The sequence below is a fragment of the Gambusia affinis genome, linkage group LG08, assembly GCF_019740435.1.
Source record: "Gambusia affinis linkage group LG08, SWU_Gaff_1.0, whole genome shotgun sequence".
Lineage (NCBI taxonomy): Eukaryota > Metazoa > Chordata > Actinopteri > Cyprinodontiformes > Poeciliidae > Gambusia > Gambusia affinis.
Genome location: NC_057875.1, coordinates 12,267,802 through 12,294,690, shown reverse-complemented (window position 1 = coordinate 12,294,690; position 26,889 = coordinate 12,267,802). Strand labels below are relative to the sequence as shown.

Here is a 26,889-nt window from a genome sequence, read left to right as displayed (position 1 = left end):
CAAGATTCCCTTTTGTTATTAAACCATCATTATTCCCCAAAACCAAAATTGCATCACCTTCTTCTTAAACATTTTTGCCAAGGAAAGAAAAACAGACTCCTTCTCTTCAATAAATTAAAGTACAGGAATTTTAAATAATTACAACTTAATACTTTTATCATCTGTGTAAAGCTTTAATGTTCTGAACATATTAGAGTAGAACAAAGAAAGATCCTGTTCAAACCGAATAACATGAACTTGATGGAAGATGGAACAATGATTCAATCTGAATCATTAATGTAAAAGGACATAAATTAACCAAATTCTGTTTTATTTTACAATTTAGCTATGAATGTAAATTTCTTAATCAGTTTATCCTTTAGTTTTAATTTTTCATATAGTATTAAATCTTAATTTGTTGAGTTTTAAGAGAATCCACCTGCCTTGGAAGCCTTTAAACCTACCTTGTTCATGCTCATTTGTAAATTTTCTGTGAAAACAGAAGCAAGTGGAATAAAGGACTGCACTCAGAAGAGCAGGACTCTTTAACACTTTTGTTTGTTCCGCTTCTTTTCATAAAATAAACATAGAAAGAACTTCCTGTTAATTTTTAATTTAAGTACAGGTAAGCGGGGATGTATTGTGCAAGATAAAACACATGCATTTTGTATTTTAATATTTCATTTGCAGATTTTACAGAGTGATTTTATGTAAGACCTTTCTGGTCAAACTGACAATTTAAAGCAGTTTACACCTCAGCAACTTTTACATTCACACACACATACGGAGATGAGTAGAAGTTAAGTGTGTTTCCCCAGGAAACAGAACCCATTGAGCCACAGTCCAATCATAACAAACAAGAAATAAGGGAAGCTCAAGAAAACATAAAAATGGTGAGTATGGGATAACTTTTTCACATCATGCATCATAATTATACGCACATGGTTTCCTACTGGACCCATCTCATTTATATTTTAAGGATAAAAAAGATAAATAGAAGCAGCATTTAATCCACCGTCACTGCATGAGTTCATCATCAGTTTTATTGGCACTTCAACTACATCATTACTGAGACATTTCACATCATCAGGATGAAAATATGCACACAAAAAAATCACAATATGGCCACATTGTCTCTGTCCATATAAAATGTGTACAAGGAAAAAAAAGATATTGTTTCAAATGCTTAAGACCATTAAGACCAATGAATACCCCAAGTGGAACAGCTGCTGCCTTACATCACCTGATCTAGCATTATGTTTTTTGTTTTCTAAATCATTGTTAATTATAGCCCTAACATTTCTCCCTCTGAGCTGAAGATGCTTCAACACAGTCTGTTATTCTCCAGCAGCTCTTGTGCACAACTATCAATTAACTGGAAATCAAGTCAATGGTTTGTCTAATTAAAGGAGGGAAAATAGAGGAAAATAATCCACAGTGGTGTAGCGTCAGTTAATTCCAACTATTTTAGAGCAGAACATCTTTTCTATACAGACCACAGAAAATATTTTGTTGCAGCTTTATGATTGTCCTTGGTTTCTTGAATATAATTTTAGCATTTCTCATTTTCATCAACGTCATATGTTGCCTGCAAATCAGAAAAAGGTTACCAATTTTCTCAATTATTTGTCTGATCAGTCTGTTTAAATTCAGTCTGAAATCAAATTATTAACACTGTGTAGGCTTCAGGCCTAGGCTTTGTGTTCTGATCCACTTCTGTCCACTGGATGGCACTTAGGACACAGCAGGATCTTCTGCCTCCTCATTCATACATTGACTCAGTCAGACCTGTCTGCTTGAAGGTCTCTGCCACCTGTTTGGAGTACTGCATCTTAGCTGACAGCGCCTCTAAAACATCATTCTGGTCCACAGCAGTGGCTGTCCGATAAATGAAGGTCCCCACTGACTCAAGGCCTCGCATTCCCAGATTAATCCCAAAGCCTGGAGGATGAATCAGAGAGATTTGAAAATATAAATTGCAGACATTAAATCAGCTGATTTATCTCAACATATATTTGGGTAAAGAAGGGATGGTTTGCCAGAGAAATACTAAAATTTTACACAATGTGGAGGAGCTAATCTCCAATGATCAAAAACAAATGTATTTGCAATGGGCTGAAAAATAATACATCTGTCATGGCCAAGCAAAATGTATTTTTTTTTTAAAGTAAAATAAATAATAAACCATATATCTCAATTTTAAAAATCAAATTTGTTGTAAAACAACCAATTTAGCCTTCAATTTTCATTAATCATTTATTTAGTTTCAGTTAATTCAGTTGTTCAGACTATTATTTAACTTGTCTTTTCTTCTCTCTTTTGTTATTTATTGAGAGCAGAAGTGATGGGGAGGTACGATTCAAACACAAGATCTGTAAAAAGGCATACAAACAAAAGTACTTTTAAATTGACAAGAAAAAAAAACATGATCTTAAAGACAGAGATGCATCTATAAATGATAAATATGTGATAATTATACTTGGAAAATGTTTTTTTAATTTATAGTTTATTTGTGGATAAATAGATATTTTTGTAAAAACAAAAAGACAAGAAAGTCTGAATGGAAAATAATAGAGCAATTAATACAAAAGGACATCCTCTCTAGAGAAGATGAACTGAAGCAAAAGAGTTAACATTAATATGTTGGCTTTGTACCTGTGTCGAAGTTGAGGACGCGTGCCGCTTCGCCCTCCACAATGACAGCAACGTTTTCTCCTTCTATGTAGGCGGCGCTGATGCGTCTGTGTGACAACTGTATCTCAAAGAGTCGCCGGCTGCACTGCATGTGGTGGAGCGTCACATCACTGAGACGAGGTTCAATGTCTGTCTTGTAGGCATTGAAGGATTCATGGAAAATGTTCTTCATGATCTGACCAATAAAACAAAGGCAATAATATATATATTAAGACATATTCTTTGAAAACGTAAAAATAGTCGTATGGGGCCGTTTGGTAGAATCTTAATTTCATCACAGCACCACTAATTCATCTTTTATATGGATATATTTGGAGATTACTTACAGCTGAAAGCTCTTTTCAAATGTAACATTTGAATTTAAATATGCATAATTGAATTTACCCTTAAGAGATGGTCTGAAGTATTTATAAATGCTGTGAATTTGTTCATTAATGCGTGCGGTGTCTTTATGTTCTATTAATAAATTTCAATAAATCTGCAAAACATACACAAAAAATGCCAGGGAACATTTTAATTAACAATATACAAAAGGAAGTTTGGAAGCTTCCTCTTGGATGTCCCAAAAGTCCTAAAAGTCAAAAATTGCTAAATTTTGAATTCATTTAGCAATGAATTCCAAAAATGCATTCCTAAAGATTTTTCACAAGACAGCATCTAAAAATTTTAAAAATACTGTATTAGATTTATTTACTTTACTATGTTTGTGTAGTCATTTTAGGTACACATATACTGAGAGACTTTAAAATGACAAAACAAAAATCAGAGATATCCTTGTTGCATCACTAACTTTGGAAGACAAATATCCCATACTTTGCCATTTTCTTACCAAAACTCTGATTACTTCAATGTTAAATGGAAGGTTCAGTATATTGGGTAAACATGCATCCAGCTATCACTCAGCTGAAGGAGTAAACTCATTTCTTCTCTAAGATGACTGCTGTTTTCTTCTTGCTCCAAATCACCAGACAGACAGACCTTTTGCTGTGTCATAGCTTCTAACACTTGCTGATGCTCAGTTATTCGTGTGCAGCTGATCTGACCGTTAGTCACCCTCTTTGTTTTTATTAAAGAAAAAAAACACGTCTGGTGAATCAGCTCCACATTATCTGTGGGTTTTGAAAGACAAGTCTCTCTTCTCTCTATTTTCTCTGTTCAACTCTGCTCTTCTTCGACCCATACTTACAAAGCCAACTGTTACCAAGTAACAGTGCATTTGAATGACCACCCACATGGCAACACGAGCTCCATGGTCGGTCTTGCTATGTACCTGAGTGAACTACCACTGCTCTGTGTGCCGTAGCTGCAGGCTATGCATGATCAAAGGACCTTGACTGGACAATCAAGTGGCTTTAAAAAAACAAACAAAAAAAAGCCCCACAGTAATGTACCAACTCAGAACATTCTTCTCTACTTATTCAACTATGTGCTGCTCTTTTTGCTAGATGAATACACATTATAGTTAACATAACATTTCTTCAAAGGACAAAAAAAGAAGCTGAGAATGAATCTTAAATGCAGCACTATGTCTTCACAACATCATACAGAAACAGAAGTCTTACTGAGGAGTTTGCAGTCAGTCTGAGGTAGCGAACCATTTTGGTGTCAGAAGTGGGACAGGCGAGGGCCATGTAGCGGTTCCTGAAGGTGCCATAGATCTTCAGGTGGAAGCCAGACTTGGCCGTCGGGTTTTTGTGCTCTCGGAGAGCCTCCACTCCATAAGCAGACAGGTCAAAATAGAGGTTGTGTGCACGTATCTCAGGTGTGGGCACCTACAGGTAGTAAAACATGTATTTAATTCATCTTATTCATATCAATTCAAGCCCATAAACTGCAGTCCCAGCAAGACAAATGCATTTGAAAATTATCACCTCTGTCTGCAGGCCTGCTGTCACTTCAGAAGAGATTAAAAATAGCTCACTTTTTATTCAGCAGTTCAACCTTGTAGCTATTCATTTTCCCTCAAGAGAAAATTGATACATTTTCTTTTTAGTGACATAAAACAGCAGAAAGGCATAAAGCAGCTTTTAGAGCAGCCACTGGAGATAGAGAGGAAGGGGAGTGGAAACTGGGTAGCAATGGGGGAATGGACAGTAAGGAGGACCAGGTCATAACCTAGGAGGACAATTCAATCACTACAGGAAGCAGCCAGAGAGAACAGTGGCCAATAAAAGGCAGCCACACAGCCAGTAAGGCGGACGTGATATGAATGGCTATGGTTACATAAAAACAAGAAGAGACACTTGCTTGTTGCGTGTTAGTCACATTTTAGCCTGGAGCGTTTGACCAGAACTTGTTTATTTCTTCAATGAAAATAATCCTACTCTTCTGTTGTCACTGTGGATGATCTGTCATTAACCGAAATATAATTTGAACAATTAGCTTTCATTGACATCAGCCATCTGGTGATTCAGACGGATAAACTCTTCTTGAACTCCTAATTGCGATTATTTTTCTTCCACTTTAATATACATAATGTTTGGTTGTTGGATTGCCTTCCCAAAACTTCCACATTACTTGCTTCATATTTATAACTCACCCAAGTCTTAAGAGACAGGGTCATTTAGATCCCATACTTTTTTACTTTGTGCGTGGTCCAGTGGGGTCTCACTGACCTTGTGTGCGTTTCCACAGGTTGTGTTTTGTTGGTTTTTTTTACCCAAATCTTGTCATTACTGGCAATGGACTAAACTTTTTCTCTATTTTTTCCAAACTGACCCAAAAGAATTTGTAAACTGGATGCTTTTCTTTTTTGGGATTTTAGTTTTGTGATTTATTTATTTTTTTTCCCCATGAGACAGAACAGTTTGCACACTACTGGTTCAGGTCCTGCTTTAGAATGGTTTTCTCAATTGGATTCTTATCTGGATCTCAATCCAATTGAGGATCGATAAGATTCAAAATTTTATGTTTACAGCAGCTCTCAATGAGTATTCTGCGAAAAGAAATGGGCAAAATATCAATCTCTGGATGTATTCCAGATTAGCACCATTGCATGCCACAGTTTCCAGTTACATTGTTTGGTCAGATCGTTCACGTGAGGAAGGCAAATAAAGCTGCCTTTTTTGTAGCAGGGTTCATTATTGACAAAAACAAGTACATAATATTTATTGGTTCATAGTACATATGGTAAAATTCATACATACAATTTTCTTTCTTATTGTGATGATTTTATGAGAATTGAACTGTTTCATTAACATTGTGTGGAGGGGCGTTAGGCAATTTCCTGCTTACATCGTGTTTTTCATTACTTTTATTTCAAAGATAATTGTTCTGTTTTCATAGTTTCCTATGCTTTACTGTTGTTGGGTTTGAACATTTAACCAATTTGTAAGCACTGGTATATCTTCAGGATTTAATTAGCACCACTGATCCACTGTTTCCACAACAGGTCAGTTCAGTCCACCACTTGATATTGGAAAAGCTGAAATAAGCAGATGGATAAACTGATGGATGTCTATGAAAAACAAAAACCAGAGTGTGGCTGCTGACCTGTCTCTGGTCTGATCTTTCTATGGTAGCATTAGCACCATAGGCGTGACAGGACTCCACAATGTAGTCAGAGCTGATTCCTAAAACAGAGCAGGAGTCTCCGCACGATCCATCAGCTACCACGATGACTCGAGGCCAGTCATTGTGCAGAATCCGCTGCAGGTATTCTTCCGTAAACTAAAACACAGAAAGGAAGAATACTTTTCACAAATCCAATAAAGGTCCATCTGTCTCCTTAAAGATTTCTTAAGATTTTTTTTGTGTCAAATTTACACATCTAATATCAAAGAAATTCTAATATCAGAAAAAATAACCTCAGCATTTTTGAAAAAAATAATTAAGAATGTGTGTATCCTGCAACATTTGAAGTAAAACAAACATGATTTCAGAAAAAACTAAAATAAAAAAAATTAACCGACAGTGGAGAACAACGAAACCAGAAAACAATGTATACACAGATCAGGAGGGAGACAACGACATTCGCTGCAGGTGAGGCGAACAGGAAATGAGTTTCACCTGCAGCTAGCCGGCTGAAGGGGAGGAGAAAGGGAGATGAGCTGAACACAGGTTGGCACAGAAGCAAAAGGGAAATCCTGAGACCACTATAAACAGTAAGGAAACAAACAAAACCCAAAATGCATAAATAGTAGAAGAAGATAGTAGAAGTTCTTCAAAAGTAGCAACAAAGAAATTACTAAAGTAAAAACCCAAATGAAACCCAAAACGCAAATACCCTAAAACAACACGGCTGAGTCAAAACAATTCTAGTAGAAAAGGTATCTGAAAATTCTCCACAGTGATACACAAAGAGTCCAAACTGGGCTCTTTTTAAAGACAATTTATTTAATTACATTTAAATAAATTGTCTTTTACATTTACTCAGTTTATCTTAAAGTACTAATGGAATTGTTTTTTTTATACATATATAAAACATTGTAGTGTAGCAAAAAAAGCAAAAACAAGGATTTTGTAAACAATGTTTTCACAGCATTGTAAGAGGAAAGTGAATGTTTTCCAGACACAAACCAATTAGATGATAGAAAAAAACTACTAATTCCAAGACGCTAGATAATATCACCCATTTATGGGAACAAACAATTAGATGACACTGAAAAATATAGCTAAATAATTTGTAGCATGTTAAAATTACACACATAAATCAATATTTTACTTACTGAAAATGCGTTATAGGTGATATCTATGCTGTGTCTGGTGGTTTGTTTACATTTCCTCCCCCTTGGCTTGTCTAACGGATATGACTTTGCTTGTTGTGCTATCTGTTCATCTGCAGAAGGCAGGAAGTGGATTTTAATTTAATATATCAGTGAAAGCTATTTATATGAGACATATTGGTCGAGCTTGTCCTAAAAACAGAACATCCTTTGAACTGAGAGATTTATTAATTTTCTCTGGTCAATGTTTGCAACCTCTCACCAGCTTCTTGCCTGTGTTAAGGAGGAAAAAGAGGCAGACAAATCAGGTTGGAGGACTGCCAACCAGGCTGGGAGAGAGAATAAAAAGGTTGTGGAGGGATTTTAATAGCGTACATCCAAAGAGATCTATGTCTAATCTGTTTAGACCACATTGAACAGGTAATTTAAAAGACCCCCCACCCCCAACATATTCTCAGACCTTTGAAGCATTCGCTGGGAGGGTAAAAGTATCTGTCATCAAGCCCACTGTCTTGTCTAATCAAGACGAAATGGCCGGGTTAGCAGTAGCTCTGAAAGAAGCCGCAGATTGCTGTGACCAAAAGCCCTGCTGACCTTGTCCTCCATTAACCAAAGGTCACTGAGTCACAAGAAAGGGATGAGAGCAAACACTGAAATAAAAAGGAAAATCTACAGGCCAAAGCCAGAGAGAAAACTAATATTCAGCATGATTATGCTTTTTTGGGGGAGGGGGACACATCCAAAGTTAAAAAGGGCAATAAAATAAGACAGATAGTAAATGTCAAGTTAAAATCTTCCATGTAAAATGGAAGTTTCATAATGTACTACGCAAAATGTAATACAGTGCCTTCAAAAAGTATTTGGACTCCTTTGATCTTTTCACATTGTGCAAGGTTGCAACCAGAAACTTCAGAGTTTTTTGGGATATATGTGTATATGTATTCAGAATGATGTGCAGAAATAGTTCTCCAGGAAGCACAGAGGTTTAGATGTACCAAATTCTTTTCTATTTTAGTTTCAGTGGCCAGACCCTTTTTTCCACATATTTTACACGACTTGTGACAAATTTTCAATGAGACATCTGGGTTTTTAACAACCACTTTGTTCTTACCATCATTTCATAAAGGCCCAATTTCATGGAAAGCAGAGCTAATAGCTCTGTCCTGTCAATTCTTCCAACCTCCTGCCTTTCCCTACAGCTGCTCCAGCTGCACCATGTCTTAGAACATTTATTGTCTTAATTATACTTTATGAAATGTTCAGATTGTGGTATAATGTTCTAGAACATGGTAGCCGGTGTGTTCCTTTGTTTTCACAATGCTGTTTTTTTCCGTTTCTCTAACAAACATTTAAGATCTTCAAAGAACGTTGGACTTTATACTGAGAATAAGGTGCGAATCACACACACACACACACACACACACGCATGCACACACACACACACACACACACACACACACACACACACACAACTATTTAGATAACTTGAGATGTATTATAGTAAAAAGGGATGAATAAGAATAAATGCCACACTATCTTGTTTTGTATTTGTAAATAACTTTGAAAATCATTCATCCCTTTCTTTCCACTTTGCAATTAAACTTCATATCAGCTTCACATAAAATCCCAATAAAAATACTCTAAAGTTGTAAGTTTTCTTGTGAAAAATTTAGGGGTCTAAATACTGTTTTAACATTTGTAACATGTGAAGGTTATTTTAAGGCAGGCCAAAAATAGTCACTGCACTCATAATAATTGTTGCTCACTCTGAGCATTGACAGCTTCTCTAACAGTTGGCTACCTGAGCTGCAGCTCTAAGTGTCTTGTTATTTCATCATTATACTGTATTGAAAGCTGAAGCAGAGCTGAAAAATACCGTAATTTCAGCAGCCAGAACACACTGAGCAATTTGATTTGGATGAAGGAGAAAATAGTCTTCTGTTGGAAAATAAATCCTTTGGAATCAAAATAGGATTACATTCAAAATCCACTTGTTTGATGCCGTAAAGTGTTTGGGTGGAGACTTGTTTAAGCCAATTCTGTCATTTGCTTTTCACTGGCCTACTAAATGTTGAAAAGGGTTGTTTCTAGGTCAGTTTATATAACATGTGATTTCAGCTGAGTGGATTCTTTCAGTTTAGGATTACAGTGGAGTGCAAGAAAGATATTTGCTCAGGACCAGGTTTGTTCGGTGTGAATTTGAGAAACTGATCAATAGGAAGACAAAGTTTATGATGACAACTTACAAGTAACTAAAAAGAAGTTTTTGGAGAAGAAAACATGTCAGAGTTGTAGAGGGATGTAAATCGATATCAGCTTTGTTCTGCCTGGATTAAGAGCCTGAGGACGCTGCTTCCACTGAGAGCACTTTTATGGAGGGAGAATCACTTAAGTTTTGTTACTGACAAAGTAAACCACAGTTGACTTAGTATATATTTCCAGAAGGACTATATTGGTGAGTTTTAACAAAAGCTGACATAAGGATGGGGGAAAAAAACTGAATGTAGGCAATGAAGCTTATGTAGCCATTTGTTTAATTTTTTTCTTTACATTTTAGTAAATATATATGTGTATTATTTATACATGTTCCACAGCTTGAGGCACAATTGGCTAAATTCCAATCAGTTTTCAAAATGCAGTTAATTAATTTACCTGAATTCAAATTTTATTGTAAATCTGATATGTCTCTGTATTATTAAAAAATAAAACAAACTAGTTTCTTATTTATTATACATCTTCACTGAAAACAACTCTTTATACTTGGAAATCTGACTGTAGCATTGTGTAGTGTCAGTAAGCAGGCTAAAGATACAAATTAAAATTAATGCTTAAGACAAACCCTTTCTTTGGCAACAAGTTTTATGACTTAAATTTCCTCAGGTGATATATTTAGACCTAAACACCCAGTAGCAGACCTACCATTCCCTGCTGGAACCATGGTTATTCTCAAAGGTTATGAGAATAATTCTGAATCTTAAACTTTAATTAAGATTTGGATGAATACAAACTATATTTAAATAATGTAACTTTTGGAGAACGTTACATCAGCAAACTAATACGCTTTTTGATGGTGATTAAAACTTAATGTCTAATATATAAATACTTGTGTCTAACTTAAAAAAATAAATTTAAAAAAGCAACCTTAGTTCCCAGCTGCACTTTGATCTCCACCTTCTGCTTCTTCTGCTCAAGGATGCTCAGCAGATACTCCTGAAACACGCCTATTCTAGTGAAGAAGTGCTCATTGTGCCAGCAGCCCTCCATGTTATCAAAGTCCACTCCGAGTCCCAGCAGAAACTTCACACTGCGAGGATCCAGGGCGATCTGCTGGGGCCGGCAGAGCAGCGCGGTCCGGTACCTCTCGTCCAGCACGGTCAGCTTCAGCACCTTCCCGGAGCGGACAGCGACCAGCGCCGCCGTCAGTCCTACGGGACCCGAGCCCACGACGAGCACCGAGATCCGTGCACGCCATTGCCTGAAGCCGTCGAGGCTGACTTTCACCACCACGTACAGGGCCACTACCACCAAAGTGCTGAGAGCCGTGTCGAAGGCGAGAGCTCCGTACTTTTCCTCCGCGGTTTCCCCGATTCCACCAACTCCAGCGTTTTCTGGTTGCAATCCGCTCATATCGCAGGGAGGGAGAAAACGGGTTGATTGGGGGGGTTCCAGGTATTTTCAGATGACTAACCAGCCGACCGTCCACATTAAGGCATTCATTGTAAGAGAAGAGATGACTTTGCATCCGTTCACACACAACCCTTTTCGGCCGCGGTTCTAACACAGACCTCCTCTCAGCTGTGCAGCATGACTTCCTCCGTCTGCCTCCCTCCCTTTCTCTCTCCCAGGCATTAAGGTGTGCGTCCAGGGAGCGTCAGCAGGAAAAAGAAATGTTCTTTTTTTTTCCTGAAGGTGCCCGGACTTTAGAAAGGGAGTTTAAACCGTGCCATGGGCACGCACATGACGCTGAATGGTGTGCTCTGACTTTACTCTGGGGGAAATTATTGATTTATTTGTTACTAAAACAAGAGAGACTTTCTTTCTCAAAAAAAAAAAAAAAGTTTAAATGCCTTAAATGTTGGACTTACATAGTGGGGAACTTCAAAATCTTAACTGTCTTTTGTGTTACATATGTTCTGTGTAGCTATGCAAAAACGCATACAAATCTTCGAGGCAAGTCTAATAAAACATATGTTCCTGTCGCCTGGCTGTATAAGTATACCCATATGAATTTTAGGATTTCAACATTTTGTCTTTGGAATATGACGTCTTGAACTGGCTACATCTGCCCATTCTATCTTGTGAAAGTTCTCAAAATGATCAGATTCTGAGGTTTTTTTTTTTTTTTTTTTTTTAGTTCACCTCTGTGTTGGCTATTCCAAAAATATCTTCACAATTGGGACACTCTTTGTATTCATCTTTCCTTCTCTCTTGACTAGTCTGCCAGTTCCTACTTCTCCAAAACATCCCCATAGCATGATGCTTCCACCACCATTCTTCATTGTAGAAACGGTATTGGCATGGTGATGCCAGTACCTCCAAACATGATGTTTCTAATGATCTCCAGACTCCAGATGGGGCGCCGTGTGTCTTATATATTAAGGATTTTCTGTTTTTTGTCTAGTTGTTTCACACTTTGTGTGTAGAATTTTGAGAAAAGAGATTAATTTAATACAATCAGAAATAAGGCAACACGGAAAAATGTGGGAAAAAGTGAAGGTCTGTGAATACTTTCATGATGCACTACAACTCTTGTCAAGCTTTTAAATGATGTATCTACTTGTCCTGTCTAATTATTTTAAACTGTGATGTACAAACGTTTCATATCCACTGTGTCTTTAGTACAGCAGCATCATCACAAAAAGACAGCGTCCTCAACCATATTTCCGCTTTTTGATATTTGTGAAGTTTTAGTGTTCACTGGGTTTGTCTCAAATTACTGGTGAATGAATTGAAAAAAAGGATATGTTGATAACTATGGTGACATGCTTGGACAAACATCTCACCCTCCTTTCATTTCTCCTGGATCCATCTGCGTCATATAGATTTCCATTTCATTCCATCCCTGTTAATCATTGTCAGCATCTAATCCTGCCTGCAGCCTTAGCACCTTTTTCCCTTTTCATTTACCTTCACTTTCATCTCCTCTTATTTCAAGAAGCTGTAACAATAAAGACATGTCACCATGGTGATAGCTAATCAAAAGACGAGGCCAAATTTGTATGAAGAGATTTTTCTTTCCCCTTGAGGTGTGGGTGTGAAAAATATTGACATACTGCGGTTAATGCATCATCAGTTATATATTTGCTTTGCTTTTTATATCCGTCTTTATCCACTTTGGTAGTTGGAAATTTCTGTGGACAACTCTGGTGTGGGTCTCATTAAGAAATATTATCAAATTCACACTTTAAAATGTTAATCATGATTATTATTTAAAAAGAATCTGGTCTCTCTCTAGTGACTTTCATTGACTTTTAACTATTTCCTTGACCTGTAAGCTCTGCTAATGCATTTATATTTAGAAGGTGCGTATGAACCAGAATACAAGTCAAAGTGTTTACACAGGTGTATTTGTTTCTGACTGGAAAGGGCTTGTTTTTGCAAATCCATTTACATTGCCAATGATCCGAATAGGAAGCAAGGGTAAGGTAGACAAAGAAGGGAGGCATGCTGGTGTGACACACTACACCTCCGCCAGTAATTGGTTTTCACCTCCACTCAGGTGCCTGGCAACTATCACACTGCCTGGTCATTAGACATGAAAAGAGTAGTGCAGCTCTAATTGCAGTTTTGAAAAAAAAAAAAAAAAAAAAAAAAAACCCTGCTAGCAGGCAGACTAATGAGGCTTTTTCAGAAAACGTTAACAGAAGACTTAAACATGATGTGAAATATGGTTAAGGGATAATTTAATGAACAACAGGTTAACATAAACTGTTTTTAATTCAAGTAAAAAGATGTTTATTAATTTAAAATACAACATGAGTGCCTAAGACAATCTCATTTAAAGGTTGGTTAATTTGTAAAGCATCTGAATGAACTTTATTAATTAAATCAGCATGTTTATCTCTTGTTTCCCATCATGATATGTGGTTGCATAATAATTACTGAATTATTATTCAGTAATAATTCAGTAATTACTGAATTATTACTGAGGATTTATTACGTCACAAATCCTGAGGATTTGAATTTAAGAGCATCAAGAAGATTCCTAACATAGCTTCCTGTGCCTGAACAAAAAAAAAATCAGAGAGCAGGTTCGGATCAGTCTGCCCACATCTCATTTCCATTAGGGTTTGGTACAGACCTGAGGTCATCACACACACACACAAAAAAATACTAAACTCTCACAACATAATGAATACAAACCCTCTTTGTCCGTTTTGTTCACATCCACCCAGCGGGCCGTGAGCGACAGACCAGGTCTAGGCCTCCAATTAGTTCTGGAGAGGTTTTTTTATGCCTTATTAATGTGACAGAATTGGATTAAATAGAAAATGATAATATAAAGACAGTAAAGAGAAACGGTGAGCTGAGTTTCAATGATACACAAAAGCACACATTTAGAAATAATATGTACCCATTTTTACTGCTATTATACTTCTATAAATCCTCCACTGTGTTTCTGAAGAGGCTTTTAAAAGTGTTATAATTGCAGTTTGAATGTCTGTTTCTTTCTTGATGTAAAAGAGTGAAACTTAAAAGCTTCCATTACCTAGTTGCACTAAAGGTGCACTTCATAAATATTTTGTTGAAACATCTTTCAATTCAGGTTTAACATTCACAACTGCTAATAAATATAGAAAATCTGGTTAACCCTTAATGAAATTGATCTAATTATAAGTGCAATACACAGGTTACGGTGTAGTGGAAAGATTTAATGTAGGATTAAATCTTTCAACTACATCCCCACATCAGTAGGTTTAAATCAAACCTAACTGGATGTTAAGTTGATGACCCCAAACACACATTAAAAGTGCCGTTTGCAGTCTGAAAATGCTTTTGGAAAACCCTGACCTGAACTTAATTTGCTTTATCTATGCCTTAAACCTGGTCAGTGCCAGAAAACCAACAGATTTAAATGAGCTTTACAATACATTTAAGTAGACAAGTCAAATGAGGATCCAGAAATACACCAGAACTCACCTGATGACTACAAAATAGATCGAGGTTTCATTTTCCAAATGACTTTTGACCAAATATTAGAATAGAAGAATAATCTGTTATCTATACTTTTAGTCTTTCGTGGGCTATAAAAAGAAATTGAATAGGTCAACATCTATACAAGTTCTCATCAAGACAGTGGGAGCAGGTAAGTTTTAGCACTACATAAGCAGTAAAAAGGCTGTATTCTTGGTAATGTGGCATAAAACATAACATAGCTATCATAAAACAACAGCTTAAGTTACGATTTAAATAAGATTTCTTACATGACTATGCAAAACAAATTGTGTTTTATACAGTGGTAAGGAGTGAACAAGGGCACCCAAATTCCTTTTTAAAATTTATTAAAATTATACAGTGTTATCTGTCCACTCTGGAAAAGAATACAAAAACGTGTGGCATTCAAGTCCACGATGAATATATGGAAATCTCTGACAACCAGCTGTAACAATTAAGTATATGCATTTGGCAATTGCAACATATTATCTTTAAACATACCTGTAAAGTGTAGTGGTTTTTGTAGTTATCCCAATATTTGGATTTCATTCAATATTTCTCTGTTTCCTACTTAAATAACATAGTTCCACTGGTTGTTACACAAAGAAAGTGTGCAATGCACAACTTTCCCTAGATATGAAAGGTAACAAAGAGAGACTTTATCTTCCAGTGAACTGCACTTTCAATTAGACATTTCAAGGCCTTACTTAGAACATGGTTAACAGTGACACAACAGATTAGATTAGGGAAGAAAAAACTAACAAAAGAAAAACAAAAAAACATTTAGCTTACTCTAAGTCAAGGCCAGGTGGGAAAAAACCTTCACAGATGAATGCACCGACCTCAGATAAGGCAGTTTATTTATGTCAAATGCTTATTCACTGTGACTGCTAAAGGAAATGTGGTTCCGGCTGCAGTTTGACTTCAAGAGGAAAAGAGTCGACTCAAGTGCAGAAAAAAAAATCAGCTCCTTGTGTTTGCAATGCCAGCTGTCAACCTGCCCAGATGAGCCTCTGGTTACGTGTTCAGAGCTGACAGACTGTAACTGCAATGACGTGGTCTTAGACAGCCAAGAACATACTATCACCACAAGAAGAAGATCCCATCGCCATGGTTACGTAGAGTAATAAGGTCAGCATTAGACATCGGGTGTTACCGTCTGAACCACTAAAGGGCTTTTATAAGCACTCAGTTGTAGCAAAAATTTACTTTCTGCTTGATTAATTAAACCTTTCATCATCCTAAAAACTGAAAAAAATAACAGTGTTCTTGAATTATATTTGCATCTAGTTAAAGTGTTACTCATGAATTCCCAGGTAGTAGAGCAGCTTGCTGTGGAGAGTCCTTTATTGTTCCTTTAGTCACATGATTCATATTGACTAAACAGACATTGGTGACTAAAAATAGTCCCATTCAGAAGCTCTGCTGCAGAGGACAAGTGAAAATCTTGGCAATTTAAAATCAGAACATAACTCAAAAAGGAAAAAAATCATATTTGCAGTGCATACAAACAGAATTGTTTCTCACTAAGGTGAAATTATACACTGACTGGGTTTTGTATTTGCTCAAAATGAACACAGAGATTAACCAACAGAAAGTATCACGTTTAATATTCATTTATTATCTCAAAGTGTAATAAAACTTACACCACTTTCATTTAGCTTTGCACCACCACATGAAAATGTCTAAGTGAAAACATGTTGCACAACATTTACATACTATCTTCTCATTGTAAAAGGGAAAAAAGTTGTATACAAAATAAGCATGTGTTATGTGTGGTACATTTTAGAACTGGCATAATTCTGCCTGTATGTTGTTGACCTTTATTTACCCAAATCATGTTTTAACAGATGCATTTTCAATAAGGGTAACAATCTTAAGAAATACACTTAAGATTGTTAAGTTAAATAGAAAGTTTCTCAGATATTTTCTTTATCTATTGCTATTCAGTCATAGCAAAAAAGAAAGAGCTGGTGTGAAACAAACAGGAAACATTTTGACTGAATGGGCTTCTGTCCGGATGTCAGGTACATTGTCATGTTAGAGAGCGTTGTACTCCACACACTTTGACGGAACAGTTGAGAAGTGTTTCTGGCAGATAGTCATTAGCCTCTTCAGACCCTGTAGGAAAGACACAAAAATGTTGAAAAAAAAAGTATAGAGTCTATTTTTGGGCCATGATAATCTTTCAGAACAAGAAAGTAATGCTATGGTTACTAAGAATGCATAAGCTTTATTATATTTCAAAGAAGAGTTTTGTTTTTAGTGCATAAACTAAACATAACTAAAAAGTAATCATTAACTCAATTTTAACTAAATTCAGTTTACCTGTATTTATATTATGCCAATTCACTACAAATGCTAAAGACACTTTGCAACACAAACTATACAGTTAAGATAGACAGAATCAAACTCAATTTCTTATATAGTAAGTATATCCAAATAATAGAGAAATACTGTCATGTTCAGCTTATTAAGCCAATATGATAAAGGTTTTCTATGGGAACCAATCTGAAGGCATCGAGCAATTCCTCACCTGGAATGCAGAGACAGTGAACAACTGATTGAATTTAATTATAAAGCAAGAAATATTTCAAAATAAATCATTTCTGAGCTTAAATCATCATTCCTGATTTATTTTACATCAGTAAAACTTTGGTACTGACGCCTTGCTCCAAACAATTATGTGCTGAAGCTCAGAATTATTATTAAACCTATTTATCTTTATCCAGCCCTAAATTCAGCTTAGACTCATGATGCATTCGAGTACCGAGAAACCGGGAAATCAAAACGATTCTGCTCAAGTATTTTTGTTTACTGTTAGCAGATTGTCATTTGTTATTGAATTTCAACAACCATGTCCCAAACAAGACTTTTTTAAGGCTGTGATAAACATCAAAGTTATTTTAAAACTGACATTTAACAACCCGAGGTCACACTGTGGTACTGCACTAAAAGAAACAAACTGAATGCTGTGCTTTGTGTGCAAAAAAACTCTGTAGCTTTAAAGCACAGTAAAATATCAGCAACAGATATATTGTCTAAACAAGAGTTACAACATTCTGACCCAAAATAAAGCTAAGGAGATTAATATGTCACCAGGGACAACCATATTCAACTGTAATCTCCTATAAACTGACATTTTGCTACAGTTGCCCATGTTTTCATGCAGCATCATTTGTAGGGTAGATTTAAACGTTTTCCTCTCAGTTTTGAAATGATTTGCTGATAATTTGGCTCACAGCACACATTTTAATGATTCTCCAGGTAGTCACATGCAAATAAAGCTGAAGAAGTATTTTTATTTCCACTTTGAGTGTCATTCTAATAGCATAAAATCAAAATTTCTATAACTAATTAGCAAGGCAATACAATTTTCCAACTTCTGCTTACATAAATAGATTATAAATGTTTAAAGACAGTAAACAACAACAGGTCTTGTGAACTGAGGTTCACTCAGAACCAATCACTGCAGGGCATTCCTACTAAAAATAGCTTTCTATTCATATTCAGAACTGAATAATTCTATAATTTATTGAACAAAAAAACACAAAACCAAAATATAGATGCTGTGAGTAAAACGTTGATTCAGTAGTCCTTTACCTTGTCTTATGAATGTCACATTGTTTCTCTCCACAAGTATTATTATTAATGTTTACCATGTTAACTGATGCCCTTGTAGAGTTTTAATGGTCTAAAATGGTGAGTGTTTCATAATCTCTCTGACTTACAGCCAATCAGACCTCAGGGTGAACTTGCAGTAGTACTCATGTATCCACCTGAGACTAGAACTGTCTGTAAAGTAATCAGTTTGCTCCGCGCTAATCTGAGATCTCTGTTCTGTGAAATGTGCGTTATTTCATGCAAAAATAACGCACATGAAGTGTTGAGAACTTGACAATATGGGAAGGAAAAGTGGTGGAGTGGAGTCGACTGACTGCTTTAAAATGAGGAATGACTTCATGTCTGATAAAAAGAGCTGTTTCATGGTTGACGTCTGGTACTTTCTGTTTGTGAAATAACCAATATGATAGGGAAATAATATCAATTGTCAAGAGGCAATATGTCCTCTTAAGTTAATATTTTATGTATGTAGCACAAGCTCATTAGTTCAAAAGTAAAGTTCTGGGTGAAAAATTGGAATGAAACAGAACAAATATCGAACACATGGAGAGGTATGTGCAAAATTCCAATGAAAGCCCAGGCACCAATTAAAAAGGTGTCATTACCAAGATATTGTACAGAATAATATGATTGGTAGACGCAATGAGAAGTTCACAAGGAAGTCATGACGCTAAATGTTCCAGATAGCTCTTGAAGCCATAAAACAAAAGGTGAAAAAAACCCCATAATTTTACCATAAGTCAATCACAACCAAGTGCCTTTTATAAGATTTCTGTCAAAAGTCTAATCAAAAGTGTTGTTCAAGAGCCTCGGAGCATCCACAGAGAGCTTTAGAAAGACGTAGAAATAGTAAGGGCATTTTTCTCCATGAAATCAATAAAACAATCCAATCAAAAAACAACGGTCTCCATGGACACTTACTGCAAAGAAAAAATAGAACACGGTGCAAATGTACATAGTTTAAACTGTGCTGTGGATGATTTTGAAAAGCCAATGAAATAATAGGAGAACACTGACAGGTTAGATAAAGCCAAAAATAAACTTCTTGGATGTAATTGCGTCCAACATGCTCGGTTGTTTCTGAGAACTCCATGCAAAAAGTAAAGGTGGGAACATCATGATGCATGCAGTCTTACAGCATATAGTGCTGACGAACCTCATATAAATGTCTTGAAGCTGTCATTACTAAGACAGGTTATCGTAAAGTATACAACAAAATTCTCAGAGTGCATTTCTTTCTTATTCCTTTTCTTTATTTTTTTTTTTACCTATACCTTCATTTTGGGAATTACTTTACTCACCTGAATATATTTTCTCTGTGTTTCATCATTAAGAACATGGGCCACATGTTTGGAGAAGATCTTTTCTCGTCCAGTACGGGCATGGATACCCACCATGGTCACACCGATAGGCCAGGGAGCATTACCAATAGCCATCTGTAGGTATGCATCATTAGCCTGCAATGAAAATTGGTTGTTAAAACATGCAGAAATGCATATACAGTAGTCAAAATAAATGTGAACTACGAACTTACCTGAACATATTCCCTCTCCAACATGAACTTAATAATGTCTGTGATCGACTCTTTGATGTCAGAAGGTAAATTCTGAAATAAATAGAAGGAAATAAAGACTGAAAAATAATTCCACCTGTCATATAAGCTCGTTAGAGTCTGATTTTAGTATTTTTATTTTAAAAAGCAGTACCTTCTTCCTGAGCTTCTTGAAGAGGGGCTCAAGGTAAGACTCAGTCTGTGAATGTGTTGCACTGGCTAGCTTTCCCTGAACGCTGCGCTTCACGTGGTCCTCTCGGCTGTTCAGATCTTTGGCCCAAACACCAAGAAGAAACTACAACACCAAGTGCAATCTGTTTGAAAACAACTCTAGGCTATCACATCTATACAAGGTCTCATCAAGACAGTGGCAGCAGGTAGGTTTTAACACTACATAAGCAGTAAAAAGGTTATATTCTTGGTAATGTGGCATAAAACAAAACATAGCTAATGTAAAACGACCACTTAAGTTACAAACAATTTAAATAAGAATTCTTACATGACCATGCAAAACAAAAAGTGTTTTATGCAGTGGTAACAAGTGACCAAGACAAACTTCAAAATAAAGTCACAGCATTATATAACTCAAAGTAAGGCTAAGTAAAACATGTTTAGTTGACAGACCCAAACTGGAAAAATTAGATAGTAGTTCTTCACTTTTAAATAAATGAGCACAGAACCATGTCTTGCCTTATGTGTAAACTGTTTGATAACTTTTCTATTTAAAAGAAAAATATTGTCTATTAATTAACAGTGTTAATTTCATGCAAATTAGTCTTGATCCTTTTTCCAGATCCAGGTCTTTAGCAGAGAATTTAGACACGGATTCGGTGAGCTTTACAACATGTTCTACAGCTGAGTCTTATAATTAAGTTAAATTGATAATTAAATTACAGTTGAATATGTATTAAGGAGGTGGATTAAGACGATATAGTGAATCAAACTGCGGAAATATTATCCAACAGTTTTTGGATCAACTCTAGACAAAAATGGGAGTCTTTTTTTGCCTTACCTTTAAAAATTTGGCAATGACATCTTGATCTCCACTGTCATCCCCCGTGCCCAAGGTTTTCCCAAGAGCCTGTGATCGAATTTGAATAATATGACAATATGTTTTGGTTTTTTTAACTCTGGTTAACAAAACAACATTGTATAGTAATTAATTCATAAATAAGAAAAACATAACTCATAAAAGGTAATCTGAATGAAAGACAGTCACTGGAATTATTTTAATCCTCCTACACTTTCGTAAGTATTATACCTCAAGCTCTTCTATGGTGGTGTTTTCTTCATGAACTTTCAGGTCGTGCTGTGTGTCTGGCTCCCCTGACTCTGTTCCTCCAACAATCTCATTCAGGTACTGCTGGTCGATCTTGTCCATGGCAGCTTTCAGGTCATTCCTCAAACCCTGGACATGGTGAAAAAACAAAAACATATCAGAGTGGTGACCAAATCTAAAACAAATGCAATGCTCAGCAGAGAGTGGGGTTATTTTGGAGCTTTCTACAGCTTTAGAACAATAGTGGTACTGCTTCCGTTTCCTAAATATTTTACCTTGTTTACTTCTGGGGTTAAGATCTCAATTTTCCGGAGTCTCTGAAAAGCGTCATAATCAGATTCTCCAAACAATCGGATTGGTTCTCCTCGCTCTCGAAGTCGTCGAATTACCTGCACAAATAGAGCAACGGACAAAATTTAAACTGCAACATGCAAAGGGAAGAGTACTGAAAGGCAGGAAATGATGCTATACTCTGACTGACTGACCTCCTGTCGTGACAGAGTCATTGGCAGCTTCTCCTCTGTCAATTCAAGCTCCAACACTGGATTAGCTGAAGTGGACGCCTCATTTTCTTCTTCTTTATCAAGCTTCAGGACAGCATGGATGAACAGAAATGTGTTGATTACTGAATCATGTTGGGTAATACTGATAAATTCATCATAGGGAAAGATTGTTCTCTTGCAACAAATGCAAAAAAAAAAAAAAAAAAAAAAATAAATTAAAAATACCGATTAACAAATATGTGCAAAAAGTGTTATTTTTTTATGTCAGCTCAAATGAAGACTCTGTCAAATAGTAATTCAGATTCACTTCGGCATATTAACCTCACACAGCCACAACAGTTCAGCAGAGCGCATCACAGAGGTATCCTTGGGCTTTTCACATTGGTCACATATTACATTTGCAAACTTCAATGTAATTTAGTGATATTTTATGTGACAGAACACCACAATACATATTTGTGAAGAGAAAGGAAAATGATGTGCAGTTTATAAAATTTTGTGTTAGTCTATTTTTTTTTTTTGTTTGTTTATTTTTTTTGCTCTCTTTGCTGTGATCCCCCTAAATATATAATAAATAATAGGCTGATAAAATAAGCAGCCTGGAGGCAACATGTACCTTTTAATCTACATGCAAAACATGGTAGAGCACTACACACCCCACAGAACATGCTGGTCCCATGGGGAAACATGATAGTGGCAGCATGATGCTTTGGAAATATTCTTCTTCCACTGGCAAGCAGAACAGAAATAAAACACAAAAGATTTAAGACTATGGAGGAGATCTGACCTGCAGGACAAGGAACCAAAACATACAACTGTGGAATGACTTATATCAAAAGATATGAATGCATCAGAACCGACCAGTCATGGTACAAATATACATCCAACTAATAGGCTGTACAAACTGGCAAAAATTAATGTTCATAGAAAACAAATGCATGGTAAATCTTTCAGATTTTTATTTATGAACATTTCTGAAACTTTAGTTCATTTTCCTTTCCGTTTACATTTTATGGGTGTTTCACATAAAATCAAAGTAAAACACATTGAAATTTGTGGGTTATATGATGTGAAAAACCTCAGGGGATATGAAAACATTTGCAAATGATTTTTTTATCAAATATTTAAATTAAAGACTTTCACTATGACAGATTTAAACATTGTTTGCACACTCAAAATCCAAATTGAAACTAAAGCAAATGTATTGTAAAGTGGGAAAATGAAAACTAAAAGAAGATATCAAATCATGCATTAATGCACACATGCATTGCAGCCTTTCAGATTGTGGTTTTAGGTGCACAGTCTAAAAGACCAACTATAAAATGGTAACAAGACGTTTCCCAAGAAAATACAAACTAAATAGAATTCATTGTTACATCAAAAAAAAAAACAATGACTTTTGTGTTTTGAATTCTGGGGAAACAATTTTGAAGGGATTGCAAAAATAACAAATAAATCTTAAGGCCACTTGTAGTTGGTCTAAAATTCCATCTTCTTTAAATAATTTGCATAATAAAAGCAAAGGTTGACCAGATAACTGTTTATTTTAAACCAATATTCCATATTAAAATACAAAATCAGGCTGTGTCCCATCTAAGCTTCGCTTCTTCCTCCCCTTATCTATTTACTTTCTAATAAATAGTTTTGGAACTTTAACAATTTTAGACAAAAACTGAATGTCTTGAATTAAAACATCCAGAAAACAATTAGTAATTTACAGTTTCTTTTAATCCTCAGTAACCAGAGAAGTTGCCAACGAAGAGGAAGCTTTTGGGACACAGTGTTTTTATCCTTTCATCATGCATCCTGTTTGCTACTTTCACTGAGCAATCCCATACCTGGCTCTTAGGAGTCTCTGTCTGAACCTACAGGTGCAGGCAGCAGAGGTAGGTTGCAGAAAAACAACACAGTGAACAAAACACTAATGCAGACCTGAACAGAAGTTTGTGGCCTTAGTCTGTTTTCTAGAGAATGCAATAATAATAATAATAATAACCTTTACTTAACCAGATAAAAAACCTCATTGAGAGCTACAGACTCTTTTTCAAGAGGGACCTAGTGAGATAGCAGCGCTTGTTTACAAGTATAAATATTTACACTAAGTAAGTAATGTAGAATTTTACAGCAATGCTAGAGAAAAAATTTAGAAAATTACTCAGATGTGTCAGCATGTGAGAGTAAACACGGTCAAAAAAATATGCTAAAATGTTTACCTTGTATCCGCATCTCTTAAAGTACTCCTCTTTTTCCTTCCGTACAAGATCAGCCCTTTTAAAGAACTTTTTGGAGTCCTGGAAAAAAAAATCATAAGTTATTAATTAAAGGACTACCCTGTGATTAATGTAAATGAAAACACTTATCAAAGTGTAACCCTACAGAGTCAAGACAACTCAACTAATCTTTTTTTATTTACATTCATAGCATGCAATTAGACAATAAATAGAAAATCTCGCCATTGCAGAACTTTACAACAAACAAACAAAAGAAAAAACACAAAATAAGTGTCTATTTTACTATCATAGTTTATGCTTAGAATAACAAAAACAGACAGTAGAGTGAGATTATAATAGTGATATTTTAGGCTCATTGAATATTATTAGAAAATTTCTCAAACTAACTTGTTCTTTCGCCTAACGGTGAACCAGTTATATTCAGTTTGCCAACATAAAATTGAAAAGTTGATTAAGAAACTTGATTCATGTTAAATCTTTATCTGAATGATACACTAACAAAAGATAACTATAGATCTGTCAAAAACACCCACGATTGTATTTCTTTACATACAATCTTAAATATTATTTGCAATTGCAGCGGAGTAGCGAATATTGATAATAATGACACAAATAAAGCCTAAGCTAACGACGTAACACCGTATGTAGTTTTGATAAAACTATTTTACTTTTACAAAACAGTGGTAATCATATTTTGGTACAAGTGAATACTCGGAAACAGGTTTATGTTAAAGCGTATAGCGTTTGAATGTTTTTTTTAAACATGTAAGATACCTATTGCAGTACTGGGTACTGGTGGGAACGTATTGATAGATCTGACAAAAAAAAGACCTTTCTAGAAAGAAGCTAGCTTAATTAGCGCTAGCTAACAAAAGCTAGGCTAATATTAAACTAAACTTTGAAAATACTAATATATCCTAATACTCACATCAATAAGCTCTTTTTCCTCCAAAAGTTTCCTCTTTCTTGCTATTTCGGCTTTTAGTATATCCATTTTGTTTTTAAGGAGAGCTTCTTCCTATTTAGATGTTATTCTTCGTCTTCTTCTTCTTCCTGCTTCGCAGCGGTTGGCAAGCAGCATTACCGCCACCTTCTGAAGTGGAGTATGGATGAAACTATTTTCTATCATAATAAAGAACGACATTTTCTTTTATTAATTTAACATTTACTCGTATTCCCAAGAACATTTGTATCTTATATTCCTCTATTATGTGTATATCTATTATACACATATATAATAATATACGCTCTACAAACTCACAATAATCTGTACATGTTTGTTGAACATTTTAAGTGTGTGCTACTTACACGTGGGGAACCAAATCTCATCCTTGATAAGGTCTCATGTTCTTTCTTGATTCTATGACTTTTCCTAAACTGCTTCACCTTCAGTGGAGTATTATAAAAATACCAAGATTGAAGTTCTTCAGGATATAGACAGATTTTCTTAACATATAACTTGACTATTTTTTTTTTACTTCACAGTTGCTTCATTTTACGTCTAACTGTTGCATCTTTGTTTGCAATTGGCTAAGTAATTTCCTTTAATTCCAGTTTATTCAGGAATTCACAATAAATGAACCTCTGTACCTTACTCCTAAATTCTCAATACTGAATTATTTAAACCAAAATGTCACTTGTTCACAGACTCTATTTAACCAGTCTGGCTGGTTGAGTTATTTTCTAAACTTTTCCTAAAAGACTTGCGGAATGGTATGCTACATTTTTGAAATATTAAATTAAAGTTGTAGGTTGAAGTTTGACAAATTGTGAAAAGCCACATTAAGTCTTTTTACATGTGCTGTTTGCTACTATAAATGTTTAATAACTTTATTAATTTGAACATGTTTTCCTAAAGAACAGAATAGTGTTTATAAATCGACATTTAAAAGTGAAAGAGAAAAGATAATATTCAGATGTGATAATAATAACTATTATTATTATTAATACTTAATAATAATAATAATAATAATAATAATTATTATAATAATAACTATTAACAATAGTTATTAATCATAATAAGAACTATTATGATTAATAATAACTATTATTATTATTATTATTATTATTATTATTATTATTATTATTATTATTATTATTATTATTGTTGTTGTTGTTGTTGTTGTTGTTGTTGTTGTTATTTATTTATTTATTCATTCATTCATTTATTCATTTATCTATTTGCCAGAGCTTTCTTTTAGTTTAAATTCCAATCTCCACTCTGCACACTGGGAAATGTGTTACTCGACCATCTAAATGAAACATGCCATCAGGTGGCGCAAAGGGATATGCGACGAATTTTTAATATTAAGGTCATTAATGTATTTACATGGCGAAAGGGAAAGAGCAGCGTCATGCTGGGAAAGGAGATCACGTCCAACAGCAACGTTTTCGGGGTAAATTTCAGTCCAAAACGACGAGAATCATCCGTTGTCAAGATCCAAAGCACAGTCTGAGGAGGAAAATAATTGATCAATAAAGCAGACGGACAGTGATTTTTGCGTTGAGTGCGTCCTATAGGCTGGAGGTACTGATTTGGCGTTGTGGTGAGAGATTTTCCCATTGCTCGACTTTCTGAATTATTCTCTTGAAGATGGAATCTGGGGAAAGGAAGAGAAGAAGAAAGTCGCAAAGCTTCAAACTGGTCACGGATGAAGGTAGGCTGCGAGTCACGCTCCTGTGCTGTGTGTCTGGCTGTTTGTCTGGCGTCGGGTGCCAAGCACATACGATCCGCAGACAAAAGCGATGGCCACGACATTGCAGCAGATCTGTCGATCGATTTTTACACACACCTGACCGTGAAGAAGTAACCATTAAAACAGAAGCAAAAATAATAAATAAAAAAAGGAGAAGGCAATATGACATTTGTCTTCCTTTAAATAAATTATCAGTAATTAGACAGAGCAAAAAATATGTGCTCATCTGTTGCGCATTAATAATCTGACAACTAGCCGAAATTGCTCACTTTTTTATTTTTTGCTGAGGATGGAAGTTCCAGAACACCTCGATGGAGAACTACTTTATGCTACCCACAGGTGGTGGTTCCTGCATGGGATGGGAGGAGGGAGTGTTCTGCTCCTCACACTCCATCAATCTGCAAAGCTTCGTCGACTCAATTAAGCTACAGTCACATGTTTTCCTACGGTTTTACATTATTTAACATTTTTATTTTTATTTTTTTACCAACACTCTTTTCTGTTATATCTAG

General features: G+C 35.5%; 2 protein-coding genes across 3 annotated transcripts; both read right to left on the bottom strand.

Moving 5' to 3' along the window:
- Positions 1 to 576: 576 nt before the first annotated feature.
- On the bottom strand, positions 577 to 10,964 carry si:dkey-234i14.6. The gene is made up of 5 exons (XM_044125056.1): positions 10,479 to 10,964; positions 6,166 to 6,342; positions 4,236 to 4,445; positions 2,635 to 2,848; positions 577 to 1,920 (listed from the first exon to the last, which is right to left on the bottom strand). Exons 1-5 carry the CDS (start codon positions 10,962 to 10,964, stop codon positions 1,742 to 1,744), a joined length of 1,266 nt encoding a protein of 421 aa, XP_043980991.1. The 3' UTR covers positions 577 to 1,741.
- Positions 10,965 to 15,812: 4,848 nt separating this feature from the next.
- prpf18 (PRP18 pre-mRNA processing factor 18 homolog (yeast)) lies at positions 15,813 to 24,776 on the bottom strand. 2 transcript variants are annotated; one of them, XM_044124748.1, is made up of 11 exons: positions 24,610 to 24,763; positions 23,664 to 23,741; positions 23,289 to 23,315; positions 21,433 to 21,534; positions 21,223 to 21,336; positions 20,930 to 21,076; positions 20,681 to 20,749; positions 19,823 to 19,963; positions 19,651 to 19,722; positions 19,418 to 19,573; positions 15,813 to 16,613 (listed from the first exon to the last, which is right to left on the bottom strand). In XM_044124748.1, the coding sequence occupies exons 1-11, from the start codon at positions 24,673 to 24,675 to the stop codon at positions 16,533 to 16,535; spliced, it is 1,053 nt and encodes a 350-aa protein (XP_043980683.1). In that variant the 5' UTR covers positions 24,676 to 24,763; the 3' UTR covers positions 15,813 to 16,532. The 2 variants fall into 2 exon arrangements, with proteins under 2 accessions (XP_043980683.1, XP_043980684.1); XM_044124749.1 differs by lacking the exon at positions 23,289 to 23,315 and having other exon boundaries at positions 24,610 to 24,776.
- Between the last annotated feature and the right edge of the window lie 2,113 nt (positions 24,777 to 26,889).